The sequence below is a fragment of the Vigna umbellata genome, chromosome 7 (genome assembly GCF_029865625.1).
Source record: "Vigna umbellata cultivar VRB3 chromosome 7, Vumbellata_1.0, whole genome shotgun sequence".
Classification (NCBI taxonomy): Eukaryota; Viridiplantae; Streptophyta; class Magnoliopsida; order Fabales; family Fabaceae; genus Vigna; species Vigna umbellata.
Genome location: NC_142171.1, coordinates 29,030,447 through 29,048,828, shown reverse-complemented (window position 1 = coordinate 29,048,828; position 18,382 = coordinate 29,030,447). Strand labels below are relative to the sequence as shown.

General features: G+C 29.6%; 1 protein-coding gene and 1 pseudogene across 1 annotated transcript; both read right to left on the bottom strand.

Annotated features, from left to right (window-relative positions):
* Nucleotides 1-1,225, bottom strand: part of LOC148195681 (F-box/LRR-repeat protein At4g29420 pseudogene) — a 2,046-nt pseudogene extending 821 nt beyond the window's left edge.
* Nucleotides 1,226-7,226: 6,001 nt separating this feature from the next.
* LOC148195680 (protein VASCULAR ASSOCIATED DEATH 1, chloroplastic-like) lies at nucleotides 7,227-17,732 on the bottom strand. Its single transcript, XM_088095419.1, has 18 exons — nucleotides 17,393-17,732; nucleotides 16,722-16,787; nucleotides 16,240-16,290; nucleotides 15,997-16,062; nucleotides 15,350-15,445; nucleotides 15,122-15,220; nucleotides 14,364-14,464; nucleotides 14,118-14,272; nucleotides 11,849-11,889; nucleotides 11,636-11,723; nucleotides 11,348-11,438; nucleotides 10,847-10,897; nucleotides 9,857-9,923; nucleotides 8,921-9,020; nucleotides 8,588-8,649; nucleotides 8,446-8,485; nucleotides 8,020-8,303; nucleotides 7,227-7,564 (listed from the first exon to the last, which is right to left on the bottom strand). Exons 1-18 carry the CDS (start codon nucleotides 17,537-17,539, stop codon nucleotides 7,325-7,327), a joined length of 1,845 nt encoding a protein of 614 aa, XP_087951545.1. The 5' UTR covers nucleotides 17,540-17,732; the 3' UTR covers nucleotides 7,227-7,324.
* Between the last annotated feature and the right edge of the window lie 650 nt (nucleotides 17,733-18,382).

Sequence of the window (18,382 nt, the reverse complement as noted above, 5' to 3'; positions counted from 1 at the left end):
TGGTTTTAGTCCTCATTTGTTCCTAAATGAGGACTAAATTTTTAAACAGTGTTTAATTTTCGAGGACTAAAACGAACGTTTTCGAAAAGAATGAGGACCAAATTGTACATTACTTTGAAACAGGGACGAAAACCAGAAACGGCCAATAGTTTAGGGACTAAAATCATATTTAACCCAATTTTAATTGAGTCTTGTTGTTTTCAAATTTGAGCTATATTTTATTTTTTGTTTCTTTTAATAAGTTGAAATATTTTTTAAATAATAAGAGTTTCTTTTTCTTTTCTCCTATACTATAGGCATAAGATATGAGAAATATAATAATTTAAGATTATCTTTAACTTTGGATTAGTAATTGGCGACATAAGATTGAGATTACTAAGTTGCCAAGTTTTCTAAAAATTCTATATAATTATTTTAATGAGTCATTTTTAATTTTATTTTCAAACGATTACCGTTTTATCATACAGTATTAATATTAATATGGCATAAAAATTTGATTTTTGTTCAAGTTTTAATGTTGATTTCCTGGAATTGAGGTGGTTTTCCTTTTTTTGTAAGTTGAGATGTTTTTCTTTCCCTGTTGATTGGAATGACAAATAAGGAATGTAATAATATAAGGTGAGATTAACACTCGATTAGTATTTAATAATTTGATGAGTCATTTAAGTGTTTGATGACATAAGCTTATGATGTCATATCTATGTAACTATTCACTTAATGTCATTGTTATCAAATCATTCTCATACCACATTATCTATAAATGTCAAATTTTCAAAGCATGAATAAATTAAAATTAATTATCTTATATGAATTTTTTTTTAAATTATTATCTTTAATTTGCTCATAAGCTATATTTTTAACCTATACAAATATTTTTTTCCCGTAATATATATATATATATATATATATATATATATATATATATATATATATTATTATGAAGTTTCTCCACCCATACCATACAATATACAATATAGTATACAATGTTATAAGTTTAATACAAGAAGTTTACAATGGTGACTTGATGAGTTGAAAGAACTATTTAGAACACAAAAAATGCTATTTTCTATTGTGATATAATTGTGAAAATTTCCAATATGCTTTAGATATTGTATAGATATTGTAGATGATGTTTCTATTGAGAACCACAACTTAAGACTTTTATATCTTACCATTGTAAATGGTTTGAATAATTGAGTAATTAATAATGATGGAAGACCTCCATTTTATATGTTTAGATTTTGGGGTGCATGGTGCTCCAAAGGGAGCCTATCCTTCATGGGGTCCTATTTAGTTAAATAGTACACCACTTACTTTAAGTAGTGTTAAGACAAATAACAATTTGGTATAATTCTTTTTTTTTTTTAATTTCAATTTTGGCATAACTTTTTTTTTTCTTGATGTCAATAATTGAATAGAAACAAATGGACAATTCCATTAATAGCAAAGTTTTTTTTTATAGATGCTATTGACAAATATAGTTTAGTTTGTTTGTACTTGAGTTTGTTATATAAGCTAACTTTTTCTTATTGTATTTCATTTTAAAGAGTATGATAAATTTATATCATGTATTGTGTATTTTGTGTATTGTCTGTTTCTAGTTTTAGTTTTGTCCTTCTATTTTATTTTTCTATTTTTAGTTGTTTTTATTTATTTCATTTTTTAGTAGCAATATTATACAATTAGCTTCTATAGTGTGGATTTATCTAACTTTTTTGAGTTAAACAGTATACATTATCCTATTTAAGAAGATATTTTTTTTATGTAGTTGTTAAATATTTTTTAAAAACTTTTAGCACTAATATTTTACAATTTTCAAGTGATATTAACTAAAATTGGTGACATCAAATCAACCTTAATCATACATCTGTTAACACTATAAGGAATTTATATTTCTTGATTTGTAATGATCATTTAACAACTTGTGCTTTATTTAGGTCTTTAAAAATATAATTGTTTCTTGATAATGTGTTTGATATATATATATATATATATATATATATATATATATATATATATATATATATATATATATTGTGATTCTCTGTGCTTGTATTTGATAGTGTAATTATGAGAATTTTTTATATAAATATTTTTTATATTTGATGTTCATTAATACAAGTCTAGTGTATATAATAGTAAAAGTGTTTAGGATCGAACCAATCCAAACAAATAATAAAAAACTCAAAAAAAATATGAATAACTAGATAAATTTTTGGATCGAATTTAGATTTTTTTTTCATAATAAACTCAAATTTAATCGAAATAAATTATTTATTATTATTAAATTTTCTATTATTTCACTCGTATATAAGAGAGATTATGCGAGAAAAAAACTTTATATGCCTAATTTATGTCATACTTATAAATTTCTGATAGAAGAATAGTCAATATGCTTAACATGTGAATGAGGTGGAAGAAGATTTGTTTGAATGGTGTAAATATTACATTATTAATCTTAGAAATAGAAGTGTTAAAATAAAATAATATATTACTATAATGAAATAATATAAATAGACTGATTTTGACGTTTATGTTTAGAACTAGGATTTGTTAGATCAATGAGAGATAGATCCTAAGGGCTATCTAGTATTCGTGCCATTAATTATAAATGCATTGTAACTACCTTTGTTCTTGTAATTTTTTTTATTGTAAAAAAAATTGTATTTATTTTATTGTTAAAGTATGGTCAAACTCTTACAAAAAGAATCATCTTTAGAAGGAAAAACAAAGTTTTGCTTCACTTGGACCATCTTGGAAGATGAAGAAGTAGTGTAGGATTTTAGATAATGTATTCAGCCATTTAGTGTAGGGTTCCTTAGGCTTGTATTAAGGCCTAATTAGTGTAGGGTTTTCTTTAAGTTAGTGTACATCTAAACCAAGTGAAAAGTGTGTGTCATGTATCATGCTACCATTGGAGATTATTTGTCTTTTATAGTGGTCAAATGACACTCTAAGATTGGAGAGGTTTTGCTTTATAAGTAGCCACATGTCCTTCCACCATTGGAGAAGATTTGAACACTTGTCTCAACCCTAGAGGGCCTCCAAATTCTCGGCCACACCTTAATCCTTAGGGTTAGCTTTTTTTTAGGGTTGTAAGAGACACCCTTGCCTGTATAAAGAGGTGTTTTCACTCTTGTAATCATATTGGAATTTAAGTAAGGTTATGTTATCCAAATTTGGCCACATTACTTCTCCTTGATCGAGACTAAAGCAATCTTAGAGGTTCCTCTAGTCACCTCACCTTCCTATTGAGTTGGCCTAACCTCTTTTTGAGCCTCCAAACATCACACCACCACCAACCTTTCAACTAAGGTTGTGAGCCTACCTATTGTCCACCACCATTTGCACAACCTTGGACCTTCATTCTCACTATATTTTGCACCATAACACTCGAAGGGACCGTCCTCGTTTGCTTCCTTTTAATTTTAGTCCAACCTAGTTATTAAAGAGGTCGTTATCACTTACTAAGATGTGTGTAAACAAATTATTTAATACTATACACAATGTTAAACAAAATAAATATTATACAAAATGAAGCAAATAATGAAACTATTAATTATGATATAACATTAGGTCGTTATGAGAAAAAAAAAAGATAAGACTAAATACATGCAAAAAAAATACATTAAAATTGCAAAATCGATAAAAAAAAATCAATTCGCAAAAGTTAGTTTGGCTTGTATTTTTTTTTTAATTTTTATGTTCAAAGCGAATCAAATTGCATGTAAGTTTTATATTCGGTTTGAATGAAATCTTTTTAAAGAAAAACAAATAAATTACACCATAGTAAATACCCCTGTATAATTGTAACTTTGTTAAAAAAGAAACACGTTAAAAAGGTTTGTAACTAATTAAAAGGTTAATTTCAAATACATGTTAATAACAAAAAAAAAGGGTTAAATATGTTTTTAGTCCCTAAACTATTGACCGTTTCTGGTTTTCGTCCCTCTTCCAAAGTAAGGTACAATTTAGTCCTCAATCTTTAAAAAACGTTCGTTTTAGTCGAAAAAACGAACGTTTTGAGGACTAAAACGAGGACTAAAAACAAAATTTTGAGGACTAAAACGAACGTTTTTCTAAAGAATGAGGACCAAATTGTACCTTACTTTGGAAGAGGGACGAAAACCAGAAATGGCCAATAGTTTAGGGACTAAAAACATATTTAACCCAAAAAAAAATTCAATGAAAGATAATACGATGAATATAGTCATATATAAGACTATTCAAGTCTTAACAACTTACAAATTTAGACTAAGGACTTGTTGTTTTGAGTGGATTTGAAGAGATTTGAGAGAATTTGAAGATAAATTTTTTTTTCGTTTATTTGAGTGAATTTGAAGGTAAATGAAAGTGAATTTGGAAATAATTTTTTTTTAATTTGTTACGTCGATACAATTCTATACTAATTCTCACAAATTTTATTTCCAAATTCACTCTCATTTACCTCCAAATTCACTCTCATTTACCTCCAAATTCACTCAAATAAACGACAAAAAAATTTATCTTCAAATCCACTCAAAAGAACAGGGCTAAATAGTCTCACGACTCAAATGTTATTTGTATAGAACTTTTGTTATTACTTTAAAAATAAATTTTAACTTCTTTCCTTTGACATATGTTTCAAAAAGAATATTGTTTTTAAAGGATAATATGGACAATCTCTTATGAGGTTAGTTTTTATAATTTTGAAACTAATTAAGTTCAAGCTAGAATATACACACTTTTATTATCAAAACCTAGAACATATTATTGAATAACCTACTCTTTTTTAATTTGTATACAATTTATCTTGTCTTTAAGTTGAGAAGATCACAATATGTCATCATCGTTTTTTTACCATACAATAGTCTTTGTTGAAGATAATATAATATTTATTATTATACAATTGATTTATGCTAAGTAGATTATATTTATAATGTTCTATTAATAAGACATTATCCAGTGGTTATGTATACCTATTGTTTTAATATTGATGATCTTCCCTTTTCACTTTTTGTTTAATCCTTCTTTCTTGTTTCATAAGTCTTCGAACATAGACATTCACCCATCATATGACATAGACACCATTATTTAATTACTAGGACAAAATCATTTTAATAGGAATTATTTTATCTTTATGTATTTAGATAGATTTATCATGTTAGCTTTCATAACTCTAAACACTCAATGTTTTTATACTTAACTATGATGCATGATTAATAATGAAGGTATGATGTTTATTTACTTGCTTATAGTATTTTCTCCTATATAGCTTAATTATGTCTTGTCATAAAGATTCCTTGATGTTTCCATCAAAAGATAATTTTTTTTTACCTCTTAAGTAATTACTTGATGTTTACATAGAGATAAATTTTCTAAGTTCTTATACATTTTTAATGTTGTTTTCACTTTCTTGGAAAACTTGGAAAGATGTTATTGGTGTGATCATAACTATCATAATAATTATTTAATAAATGTAGTTTGTTTAATATTGGTAGGAACTAGGCCAAATAGAAAAAATAGACAATTTCTTGTTTAATTTATATATATATATTAAATAAATTAGATAGGCAGTAATTATTGTTTATCAAATATATTTACTGCACGAAGTAATATATGTACTGAGATTTTGCATTCCCAAGTCATTTTTGAACCAAAGATGCTTTCTCTCTTTTTGAGTTTTCTTCTCTTTTTATGGGTTCAACTTCTTCTGCTTTCAAATTTTTTTTTATTTTCATTCATCTCGTTTGAAACTCACTCATTTTTGTTTATATCTGTTCAAGTATACGTATTTTATTAATTTTTGTTAGTTATATTTTTCGTTCATCTTCATTTCAAATTGGTTTTTGTTTTTATTATATTTTGAAATTCAGTTTGTAATATTTACCGAATTTTGAAAGTCATAGAGTGAATAGTTTCAATTTTAATTAAATTTTGGAATCCAATTTAGAGAAGCACAAGATTTTGAAATCCAATTTACAGATCATTAAATTTCAAAATCTGATTGATAAACTCAACGTATATAAAAACTCATCATATTTTAAAGTCTAATTTAAAAACTCATCATATTTTAAGATTTGATTTAGAAATTTATCGTATTTCAAAATTCAATTTTTAAATTTATAGTATTTTGAAATCCAAATTAGAAAATTCATCGAATTTCAAAATTTTATTTAAGAACTCGTTAAATTACAAAATCCTCTTTAAAAACTCATTAAATTTTAAAATTTGATTAAACTTTCTGATTAAACTTTCTTTTAAATTTTAAAAAATTTCAAAATCCCGTTAAACTTCCTCTCAGATAAGTTAATTTAACAAGTTTAATCATGATAATATTTATACTATTAATAGATATTCTTTCATTAAGAATCTAAATAGCAATCTACAAGTGAAATCTAATTTTTTTTTTTTACTAAAATCTAATTTTTTGACTAATATGTTTTTCATGATATCACTCCTATCATGAATAATTTGTAGAGTTTATAACATTCAAATTCAACTCATAGTGTTTCTGATATTTTTAACATTTACATAGACTTTCTTTAAAAAATAAATAAAATTAGCTTTTGATTAAAGTAATATGTTTGATTTGAGAAAATATTCTAACACCAATAAAATAAGTCAGTTCAAATAATAATAAAAAATCTAATATAAATAGACCAGAGAAAGCATATACAAAAAATTAAAAATATTTTTTGAAAGGTAAATTGAATAATTTTTTTAATATGATGAAATTTTTATCTTATGTAATGATTTTCAAGATAAAAATCATGCATTTTTTTCATAAGTTTTTTTTTATGATTATGATATAATTTTATGTCGTGATCTTCGTGTTTTTATTTCCTTTTTAAATGACAATTATGTTTAACGTGAACTTATTTATTATTTAAAAATTAACGAACAAACAGTTTAAGTTCTTATTTCCAGCATTATTTTACTTGTTTATTTACAGTGAAATATTTTATACACTTTTTCCTTTACTAATAATATATACAGGTCAATGTCATTTTACCCTTCAATTAATTTGAAGCCAGATACTAGATTTTAACAACTGAAAAAATATCAAGCAGACCAAAATGGCAATCAAACTGTTAAGAAACGAAAGTTGCAATTTAATCTTAAAATTATAATAATGATACATTGCATTAATCTTATTTTTGGATGCTGGCAAACAACCCATAAGTAACATTTTTTTTTACTCTGGGTAGAACACAACGTCCTCATTTACAACAAGGAAGAATGAATTTACCAAATTAAATGTCATGTCCATATAACACATGCATATATACAAAAGGATGTTATGGAGAGAGATATATTATAATTCACCAATGACATTTGGTAGCTACTTGTGTTGTTCTAGATCCTTTAGTTGTTTTTTTAAAAGTGAATGTTCATACCGCATCCTTTCAAGCCTACTCTCAACCATGTACATCTCATCTTTAAGGTGATGGATTCTTTTCTCCATCCATGCTATGTCTGAAGGATTTCTAGTCATGTCATTTTTCATAGTATTCATGAAGTCTACAGGAGTGTTCATATGTATGTGTTGAGGTCTTGCCAATAGCAAAAGTATGCTAAACTGCTGCAGAGAATAAAAGGTTATCAGTATTATTGACTTGGAATTATGCTGAAAGATAAATCTTTATAGACACCATACCATTAAATCTCAGATATTAGAAAATCAAAATTAAAAAAAAAAAAAAAAAGAACTGGTAACCAAAGCATTAAAGCCCAACAAAGATGCTTCCAGAGAAAACATGAGAATTGAGGGCTTGGATGATTCTATTATATCAATGTTACTCAACAGCTAAAATACGAATTTTAGATTCTTGAAATTTAGTTGTCATGTGAAAAATATAGTCACAAACTGAAGTGACAGAATGTGCAATTTTGATGCTAGCAAGTGCAATTTTTTTAACACTTTAAGTTTGAAGAAAACACACAAGTACTGCTAGTCTAAGAATCCTGACAGAAATTTATTTATATAATAAAGAGAAAAAACATAAATGTGTCAAAGTTCATGTTTAAAGTACACACCTGAATGAAGAAAATCAGGGCGATAATAGTAACAAGAAGCAGAGAAAGATTGCTTTGACTTTTCAAGGATGATCTGAACTTTGTCATAAGCTGTATGAACAATGGAACAGATGATGGTTCAGCTAAATGCCCTTGCAAGTGAGAGCCAACATTGTGGGTAGTAGTAGTAGCATCCAAGGCATTGCATGTAGGTAGTATCTTTGTAGGGTTACTTTGTTCCTGTGATCCTTCTGAAGATTCTCCCGTCTTCACTTCTCTATCTAAATTTATTTCACCGTTTTGATCTACAACAGCAGAACCACTTTCAGAATCACGAAAGTAAACCATAACTCATAAAAAATTAGACATTTTACTGGACACAGTGTTGTATGGAACCCAGAAGGAACTTCAAATTTTTTGGAGATATAGAAATTTTAAAAACCAAACCTTGTTTTTCAAGGTTCTTCTCCTTCAACCTTTCATGTGCCTGAAATATCAAACAGTTTCAAATAAACATCCAAAAGAAAGCTTGCACAGGCAGCAAAACAAAATTTGTATGATAAAAGAAACAGCACAAACACAAGATTACCATGTTCATCCATGTCGCATAAGCATCTCGACATTCTTCAATTGTTGATTGTACAATTTTGCCTGTGATTGTATTGACATGGAATTAAAGAAATTTCAAGCTCATGATGACAAGACAAAATAGAAAACCAATAATATTAAAGAAATTAAAATTGTTTAGGGGGAGACAGATGATTTTTATTGAAAAAATTCCTATGATTCAGTTATGTTAATGTCTATAACTAGGAATAAACTAGAAGATCAAAATAAAATAAAAAAGAAGAAGAAAAATATAAGGAATTATATTATCAATATTGAATATCTTTTATTACAGACATCAGAATTCCACCCACACCTTTCCAAATAGTTTTTTTAGAAAATGCCACATTCACATATACGCGCATGATGCAGCATTCTTTGGATTCATCCTTGTCTCTATCTACACTCCACAGCCCCTAATAATTCACAAAGAAACCATTCATAAGTAAAAACTCTTAATTCAAGGGAAACATAATTAACAATGAAATTACTAAACAGAGAACTAAAAGAAGACTGCTTCATAAATAAAATAAAGTTCAATAATAACAACCTCATGGAGTCCCAAAATTGGGTAATGAAATAGTAATCTTTTAACTACGTAGATTGATTTACTCAAAATTGATACAAGCAATTCATTTATAACTTGTGTAACTAATTAAGTGAAAACAATGCATGCTGAGGTACCCTGATGTCAAGAGTATATAATCCAACATTAAATACAAATACCAGAGATTATACTGCAACAGTAACAGCAAACATTAATCAAACTCATTAATCAGTTAGACATCCAGAAATGGAAAACAGTCCAAATGTTTGAAGCCTAATTCCTTAAGGGACCACTATATTTAAAAATGACACAATAACAGCCCCCTGAGTACCACTATCAGTAAAATGTGCAAATGATTTTCCAAAAGCAGCCCCAAAAAAGTAGTTGTATCTAGCAATATAAAGTAGGTGGGGCCCATGCAATATAAACCGTTAATTTGTCTTCCCTAAATTAACCTTGAGAGATAATTGGTTTATGATTGAAACATTTTGTGTTGATGATATTATTCACTTCCTTTTTTTCTTTTTGTTCCTCTGCTGAAGAGATATTTCGTCCTTAATCTCAATAAATTTGCCCCTCTAACAAACTTTACTTTTCTTCAAACAATATAACCCAAGAAATTTAATTAAAAATGTATAAGTCAAAAATTAAATTACTTAAAAGCCAATGTGCATTAGAGAATTATTGTTTCAAGAAAATCCGTACCTCAACACGGAAATAATCTGCATAAGGTACATCACTGACTTCTTGAGATGTCTCTATAACCAAATGACTGGATGAAATAACAAAAACATGTCAAGATAAGAACATATTATAAACACCTTAAAAACACTACATTTCAATTTCATTTTTTGTTGATTTTTTTTTACTCAATGCAGTAACTTTTAGACAAATAAATCACAAAGAACACAAGAAAATAGATAAAGGGAATAATAAAATTCACAAAGCAAAAGCAATTATTTACTCTTCCACATAACATAACAAAAGTATCAAAACTCCCAAGTCCTACACAGTTTATATCATCCGAGACTAGAAAAGTAAAAACAAAGTAAACAAGCCACCAACAAGCTTCTACTTGTATGCTGCGTTCCAAACTTAGTTCACGGTTTGAAACAGTGAAGGAATAATAAAAATGCACAAGAGAAGAAAAACCAACCATTTTTACTCTTAAACATAACATAATAAGTATCAACAATGCCAAGTCCCACCCAGTTTTTATCATCCAACATTAAAAAAATAAAAACAAAGTAAACAAGCCACCAAAAAGCTTCTACTTGTATGCTACTTACACCATTCCAAACTTATAATACTTGATTTGAAACAATTAAATTGGTTAATTAAATAAAAATACCCCTTCTCTCCAATATACACCCACCTCCCAATCACAAGTTCTTAAAAAGCAAGCAACTAGCAGGACCCAAAAATTCCATTTCTATCAACTGTGTAAACTCTGGCACCACACAGCTTTATCCAGGCTACAATGCAAATAAAACAGGAAGATATGCTATTGCTACACTTCATTACGTTATCCAACCCACCCCACAACCCACAACATCCATCCCCGTAATTATCCTCTAGCTAGCTTATTTTTTGTTAGAAGCTCCCTGAAAACTTTACCTTAAAAGATTGCAGTGAGAGCGGAAGATGAATACATGTAAAACATAAATAGACTGAGATAAAAGTCATTGAAAAAACCTGTTCTTATAAATACGAAATTTCTGGACCTCATTGCAGCCACCCAAATTGCTCCTGAAAAAGAAACCTCGTCATGTCCACTGGCACATAGGTAGGATGCCAACATTTTTAGCTAGCATTAAACATTTAGTTCCAATGTTCTTCAATTAGTCACACAGAACACTCATCTGAGTCCCATTAACTATCATTAGGTCTACTTTTCCACCATTTTATAAAAATGTGACCTTGTGGACATATTAGCTTTTCCTTCTCATAGCTTTACTTAAACATATTCAGTCAATAATAACTATGTTAATAGCTGGTTGCAAAATTTAGATTCCATCCTTAAACTTATTCCTATAAAATTGAAGAGCTCCATAACTCATGAACATGTATGTCAATGTAAATTAGTTTATATGACTTTTGGGTAATCAACAACCTATAAATACGATGGGCTACACGTATGTGAAAAGTAAGTTGGAAAAATTATACAATGTACGTCAAAATTAAAACAGCAGAAGCATACCAAGATAAATTTTTATTGGATGTTGAAATGACAGTTCACGAGCATACCCAAATTTCTCCTGAGGATGCCACGAACCACACTTAAAGTCTGAAAGCAAAACAAGTAAAAAGTAAAAAAATAAAAAGATAAAGAAACTCATCAAACAATGATGTATGGAGAAATACATCAGTTAATTCTACTCCTTGCCTAAAATAATATTAAATGACAATGAGAATGGTAAGGAATACTAGAAAATGAAAATTGTCAATTGAAATGCATAGGTTTAGAAGTTTCATGCAGGTTACCTTTATCACCACATTTTTTGTGAAAAGACTCAAGAAAATTTACAGCATCATCTGAGAAAAAGTACCTAAAGAAGTCTTCAACCTTTATCTGCAATGTGTAAAACCAAAACTTTGAGAAAATCTCTAAATTTTAAAATTAAGATTTATCAATATAACAACGGAAACCTTAAAAATGTAAAAAACAGATCTAATGATTTACAAGTAAGATTATACCGGAAACACTGCTTCTGCAACGCATGTAAATGCTTCATCAACTGCATATTAGAAAATAAGTTCAAAATCCCATCAGATTAGTTGCACGTATAAGGTGAACCAATAGCAGAGTATGCCACAAGATAAATGTGGTGGACATCTACACATGTGATGTTTCTCCTTTTCACATGCATACAATGGTTATCAAACCCTAATAGTAGCACATAGAGGCCTAAAGAATGTATAGCAAGATGACCACTATTCTGAATAAAATAAATCAAGCTAAATAATTCATATTACATATTTATAAATTCTCAAATAAAAGGATACACAAGAAAAATGTATATCTATAATTACTAAAAGAAGATAAATTCTTAAACATAGAAATCAATAACACCAAAGACACATTCTTAATAGTCCAGCGGCTTCAAGGACTGTGAAGTTTTTCAAAATAGAACATAACACAAGAAATACAGGGTAAGTGGTAAAGCAGAATACAGATTTGGGATTAGGCCCCAAAAAAAGTATAAACAAAAGCAGAAGGATGAGCAACAAAACAAAGGCAAAGGAAGGGCAAAGATTTTTCATTAGATTTTTCTTTACATTCTTTAAATTTGTTGTGCAATGATCACTTTTGCTCTCTGACACTCATCACACTCTGAGCATTTTCGCTCTCCAGCACCTGCCATGTCCTATTACCATTTTTTTTCTTTCAGCAGCCACCAGATCCTCCGGCAGCTGTGGTGTCATCTACCCAATTTTTCTATACGGGAGACACTATGTCCTCTAACCATGTTTGACAAACTTGAACCGTATGATACATATGTTCCACCTTGAGGGGAGTCTTAACGATGTGATTTGAAAGGAAAAGGCATATTAAAGATTAATTGTCACTTTGACAAAGAGAAAGTCGTGTTTAGGATATATCTACTAGATGTCATGATTTACTCTGTCAGCTTCACAACCAACTGGCTGACATATTCACTAAGTCTCTGTTAGGCATGGAAGTAATGAGAGGGTTAGATCTTTGCTTCTTTTAGTCCTGTTCTGTCATTTCCTTTCTCTTGGTTCCTAACAATCTCTCAATGGACCTTGTGTTGATGGCATTTGTAACAAGCACATCTCATATGATAAATATGCTCTAGCTTAAATGGGGAGTGTTAGACATATGATTTGACTATATTAGAAATGTTACTAGATTACACTAAATGGGGAGATAAAACACAGAATTCATTATATTTCTTCTCGGTTCCTCTCTTCTAAACATGGTACCATAAGTTTTTCAACACTCTTTAACAACATCCTAGAAGCACAAGTCAAGTGGCATGTTTGAGGGTTTAAGCACGCCACTAAACAAATCTAGAGTATGTAATTTACTTCCGTCCAACTCGTAATTCACATATTGATCTTGCATACCAAATGTCAATAAAATTTTATCTAAGAATAGTTATGTAATCAAACCGTTCACACTTTCCTATATTTTGGTACTTTTGTCTACAAATATTTTAAGGTCCGAGTTTAGGTTCAAACATGCTCTAAATTTTATAAAACATGGGACAAAAGAAACTTCACTTCAATGGGTTATATTGTGAGAAATTTGTCCTAAAGAAAATTATATGTTGACATAAGATTGATTCATGTTATGGGTGCATGTGTACACATGTATGTGTATATAGGAGCATAAACTGAAAACGGACTAATAAGGAAACAGAACCATTGTGCACAAATTATGTAAAACGTTGAAAAAACTGGGGTTAGAAAAAGAAACGGGAAGAGAAAAGAGATGTTTATTACAGATACAATCCAGAATAGTGAGGTTCACCATGCCTAGATTTGAAATTATACTGAAGAAGTTACAACGCCAAAGAAGTAAAGTTTGCAATATCTACCTCTTTTGTTCTTTAAAAGTTGCATAGCTTCTTTAAATAGCTAATGATATGATATTGTTCGTTCAATTCAAGCCAAGTGTCCACAGGACAATAGCAGAGTGGCAGTCTAAATTCTGAATCCGTTCCACAGCAAAGTAAAGGTGTTCCTTTTATCTATAACCCAGTAAAAGTGTTCCTTTTATCTATAACCCAAACACCTTTCCCACAATAACTATCACTATATCAGGTATCCCTTGAACAATTTGAAACAAAATTAGAGTTATTTCCCATTAGAGCAATTTCTAAATAACTTCAAACATTTGATTATTTAACATGAAATCATTATACACGCACATGCACACATAGATATACATATATATATATATATATATATATATATATAACATATATTACAAACTCACTTGATGGGGCATCAATATCCTCCTCGTTCCAATTCCAACTCTCACTTGGAGCATCATTATTCAATTCAAGTTCACCAACCTGTTGTTCCATCTCTGAATCCCCCCCCAATACAGGGATGTCTCCTACAATGGATGGAGACCCTGCATCTTTGCTCCTGGTTCACGTATACAAGTAAATGCTAAGTGAGTTGCACACCAAAAATAATCTAATTATATAAGCAACATACAAAATGGTCATTAACTTACAGGTCAGTGGGGAGTGATGCATTGTCAGGTATATCAGAACTTTTGACATTTTCAACAGCTACAATTCCATTATCTTGGCTGTTGAACTCAGACATTGCCTCCTGCAATAAAATAAATAAATGAGGGTAACAGTACAAGCAATGCAATTTGACCAACGGATTTGCATTATAAGATCTTATTATGCTCAAAAGATGCAATTTTCCAAAGAAACTGAATGCTGAAAATGATAAGTGAAACAATATTTTTCAACACATAACAGCTAGGCAATGCATTCTGTGAAAGACAGACTCATGTTCCCAGTAGGAAAACAACAATGAAAACAATAGAAAAATTTAATTATCCGTGTTACTACTCTAGTTTGGCAAATATAGGATGCAGAACAATTTTGTTCAATACAAAGTAACAAAAAGACCATAAGCTAAAGACTGATCCAGATAATGTAGAAAACCTAAGAGAGATACCTAAAATAAAATTAAAAAAACAGATATTCAACATATAAAATCCTACAAGAAACTTTCCATACAATATCCTGCTGTTGATTAATGACTGAGCATCTCCTTGGCTTCCAAACTAACTCTCAAACTAGTACCTTCTCTCTGACCCATTACCCATCACCAGATTTTACTACAGTAGAGGGGCACCATTCTTTCCTAAAATCAACCTCATTGCCAACATACAAATTTATAATGTTTATATACTAACAAGAGAACGAAAATCAATAAACAACTAGTATCAAGATAGAGTTCTGTAGCAAATACCTTCTGCTCCATGATTATGGCTCCATTGCTGTGTCGTGACCATCCATCATTAATAATCTTAAAAGCTTCATCACGTGATAGGAAGGATGCGAAGAAGTGCTGCGAAATAAATACATGGGTTAAGACATTGCAGCACAGTACAACAGAAAATACAAATAGCAAAGTCATATTAGGGACATAAATTAATTGAAATACAACTTGCATAAATGTACTCCATGTCCAACACACCTTCCTGTTTCCAGCATGAATTTCAATGGCATTGGGAAATATCCCAGCTGTCTTTGCCCTCCTTACACTAGTGACTTCAGGTAATGGGATTACTTTCTGAAAAGCATTGATATTTCCAATAAGCAGAAGAAAATGAAAAACTTGTGATAATAAAAAAAGTCATGAGATGAGATAGTTTTCCATTAAAATTCATATTTGATTGAATCTACTAAAAATCCAACCCTTCATCCACTAGTTAGTTATTACTTAAATGTAACATAAATGGGTAGTAGAAAGTGAACAACTACCAAAATAACTTAAAGAAGAAAACTAAATTCTGCCACACAATTTAAAAGCAGAAGCCACTTAGGTGAGCATAATTAAGTGTATAACAATTTGAGGTAGTCTCAAGTGTTTTAGATATCCTTCCTATGACTAAAGAGAAAATTACAAAGATCAACACCACAAACACAAATTACGTTAGGGAAAGAAAATACATATATATCAGACTAGCAGAAAGTCGACTTAGTAGAATACGCATATACATTGAACAAGCTTGAGACATATCTTATACTTATAAACATATTATAGGTAAATTGAAATTTAATTCCTCCCGTGAAGAGTTAAAAAGAATATTTAAATGCAAAGATTTGCATTAAGCACTTTACCTTTGTCTCATATCCAAATATGTTTGAGTAGAAACAAATGAAGTTGACAAAGAGATACATATGACCCTACAACAAGCAATTAACAAATCATTAGGAAAACAAATGAAAATGCTATTTGTTCAAACCGTGGATGCATTTGAACTTATTTTCAACCAAGCAAAAATAACGTAGAATTCTTCAAATTTAAAGGATAATGCATACTATTTGTGAGTTAATACCAAAAAGTTGTGAGAAAAATATTACCTGAATAAGTAAGTTTTCCTGGATGGCACAGTTAAAATCTTCAATAAGGACCTAAGGAAAATAAGAATGCAAAAGAAGTGTCTTTAATTAAGAAAATTAATTACAATAAAACAAATGGGGAATCAAATCGCAGTACGTTCTCAAGTTTGAACTCCAAAAAACTAAAAAATGACCAAATTCCTAACAACTCTCATTTCATCAATGTGGTTCATCTAAAATTGTTGTAAGAATTAGATATGCATAAATAGTGCAAGGAAAAATTATTTCTTGGTGTGATATTGGCAAAGTAAAATATGATTGATATAGACTTCAGTTTTAGGTAGTATGGAAATGGAGTATTTAAGAGTTTGATTGATAAAACATGGTAATGTGAAAGACATAGAGATTGCCAACTACTTCATTATAGGTGATGACCACTAAACCAACTACAAAGCATAAAATTATACATTAGATATCTATATGAAAGATGGAGCATCACTCACTTCCTCAGGGGGGAGATGGAACAATTGACGATACTCTTCGCTCTTCAATGCGTCCGGAGTCGCCAACTAAAAAATAGATTGATCAATAACATATCGAACTTCAAACAAGAAATATATTTCAGTTAAATGTGATAAATAATAGAAGATTCCAGAGAGCAAAGCCATCTTGTGACATCAAAAGCCAGAATTCATAGTTTCACAGAACCCCCGACACCAAATTTAACAATGCCATACTCAGGTTAAACGACAAATCAATTTTAAACAAGTGAAGTGTGTCGAAATTAGGAGATTCCAGATAGAAAATGCATCCTTTAAAATCAAAAGCCAGAATTCATAGGTCTCACCGAAGCCTCAACAATAAATTGAACTATCATTTCAAAAGCTTCACACTCCAGCTAATCGAAACTTCATTTAAGTTTCAATTAAGTGCAATATAATTTCAGGTTAATATGTCAAAAAAATAGAAGATTCCAGAGAACAAAGGCATCCTATAGCACCAAAATCCATAATTCATAGATTTTACTATCTGTTTCGATTAACTCCGCGTTCAAGCCAAACGACATTTCAATTAAGTCTCGATCAAGTCAAAAACGACACTTCATAGCATCAATTCGAAGAATAGCAAAATGCACCAAGCACGAAATCGAAAGCCACGGTGATTAGCGAAGTACCTGAACTTCGTTATCGGAGAAGTTGTTCGCCGAGGAATTGAACGAATCGCTCCGATCACCGACGTCGGGGGAGGACAACGGCGAAGGATCCACCGACCGCGACGGCGGTTCGCTCCTCGCGGCGGCGGCAACAACCGGGGAAGCCATCGAAGAGCTAGAGCGAAAGAGAACGGGAGAAAAGAAAAAGGGTAGATCTGAAAACTTAGAAGAAGGAGGCGGTGGTTGGGGGTTTTACACGGTTTTAAGTAACGGGGACGGTACCGCGAAAGCGTCGTTAAATTAAATTACCGTTTTGTTTTTATGATTTGATTTGAGAGTGTTGTGTTGGTTATGGTTTTGGAGAAGGGTTGAACATTAGTCAACGTCGGTGAACGGATAAATAAAGGGTCAATCCTCTGTGCAATGGCGATGTTGACCTGCGACACGTGACTTTTCTTCTCTTCGAAATTGCCATCTGTCATGAGAAATAAGCTGGTTAAAAATGAAACAGTGTTTAGGAAAAAATTAGGAATATTGAATAAGCAAAATAAAAATAAGTCAGATAAAAATATAGAATAATACAGCATAGAATGTCATAATTTAATTGATAAGTAAAGTAAAAATTAGTCATAAAAGTCTACTCGCTTACTGAAATTTATTTAAAAATAAAAATTAACTTTTTTTTCAATAAAAAATTAACTTTTTTTTCAATAAAAAATTGAAATTTCGAAAAAAGAAATAGACTCTAAGATTAAATTAAAATAAAATTACAATTTATTTATTTTTTAAAATTATATTCTCTTATAATTTTTATATTTTTTAAAATTTTCTTTTACGAAACATTATAAAATTTAACTATTTAATTTTGTATAATTTATATTATAAAATCTTATATCCACTTTATATAAATAAGATTAATTTATAATATATAAACAAGTATAAACTTTATTTTATAGGTTGAATTTTATAAAGTTAAGTTATGTCTAAAATCTACCTCTTCACATGATATTA

Bases quoted from the DNA above. Each gene is read 5' to 3' on its own strand.
- LOC148195680 (XM_088095419.1), bottom strand. From the start codon at position 17,539: ATGGCTTCCCCGGTTGTTGCCGCCGCCGCGAGGAGCGAACCGCCGTCG. The intron at 15,446-15,996 runs GTAAAGTGCTTA...AATGCTTTTCAG, and splicing joins TATTTGGATATGAGACAAAG to AAAGTAATCCCATTACCTGA. The intron at 14,273-14,363 runs GTAAGTTAATGA...TACGTGAACCAG, and splicing joins GCATCACTCCCCACTGACCT to GAGCAAAGATGCAGGGTCTC.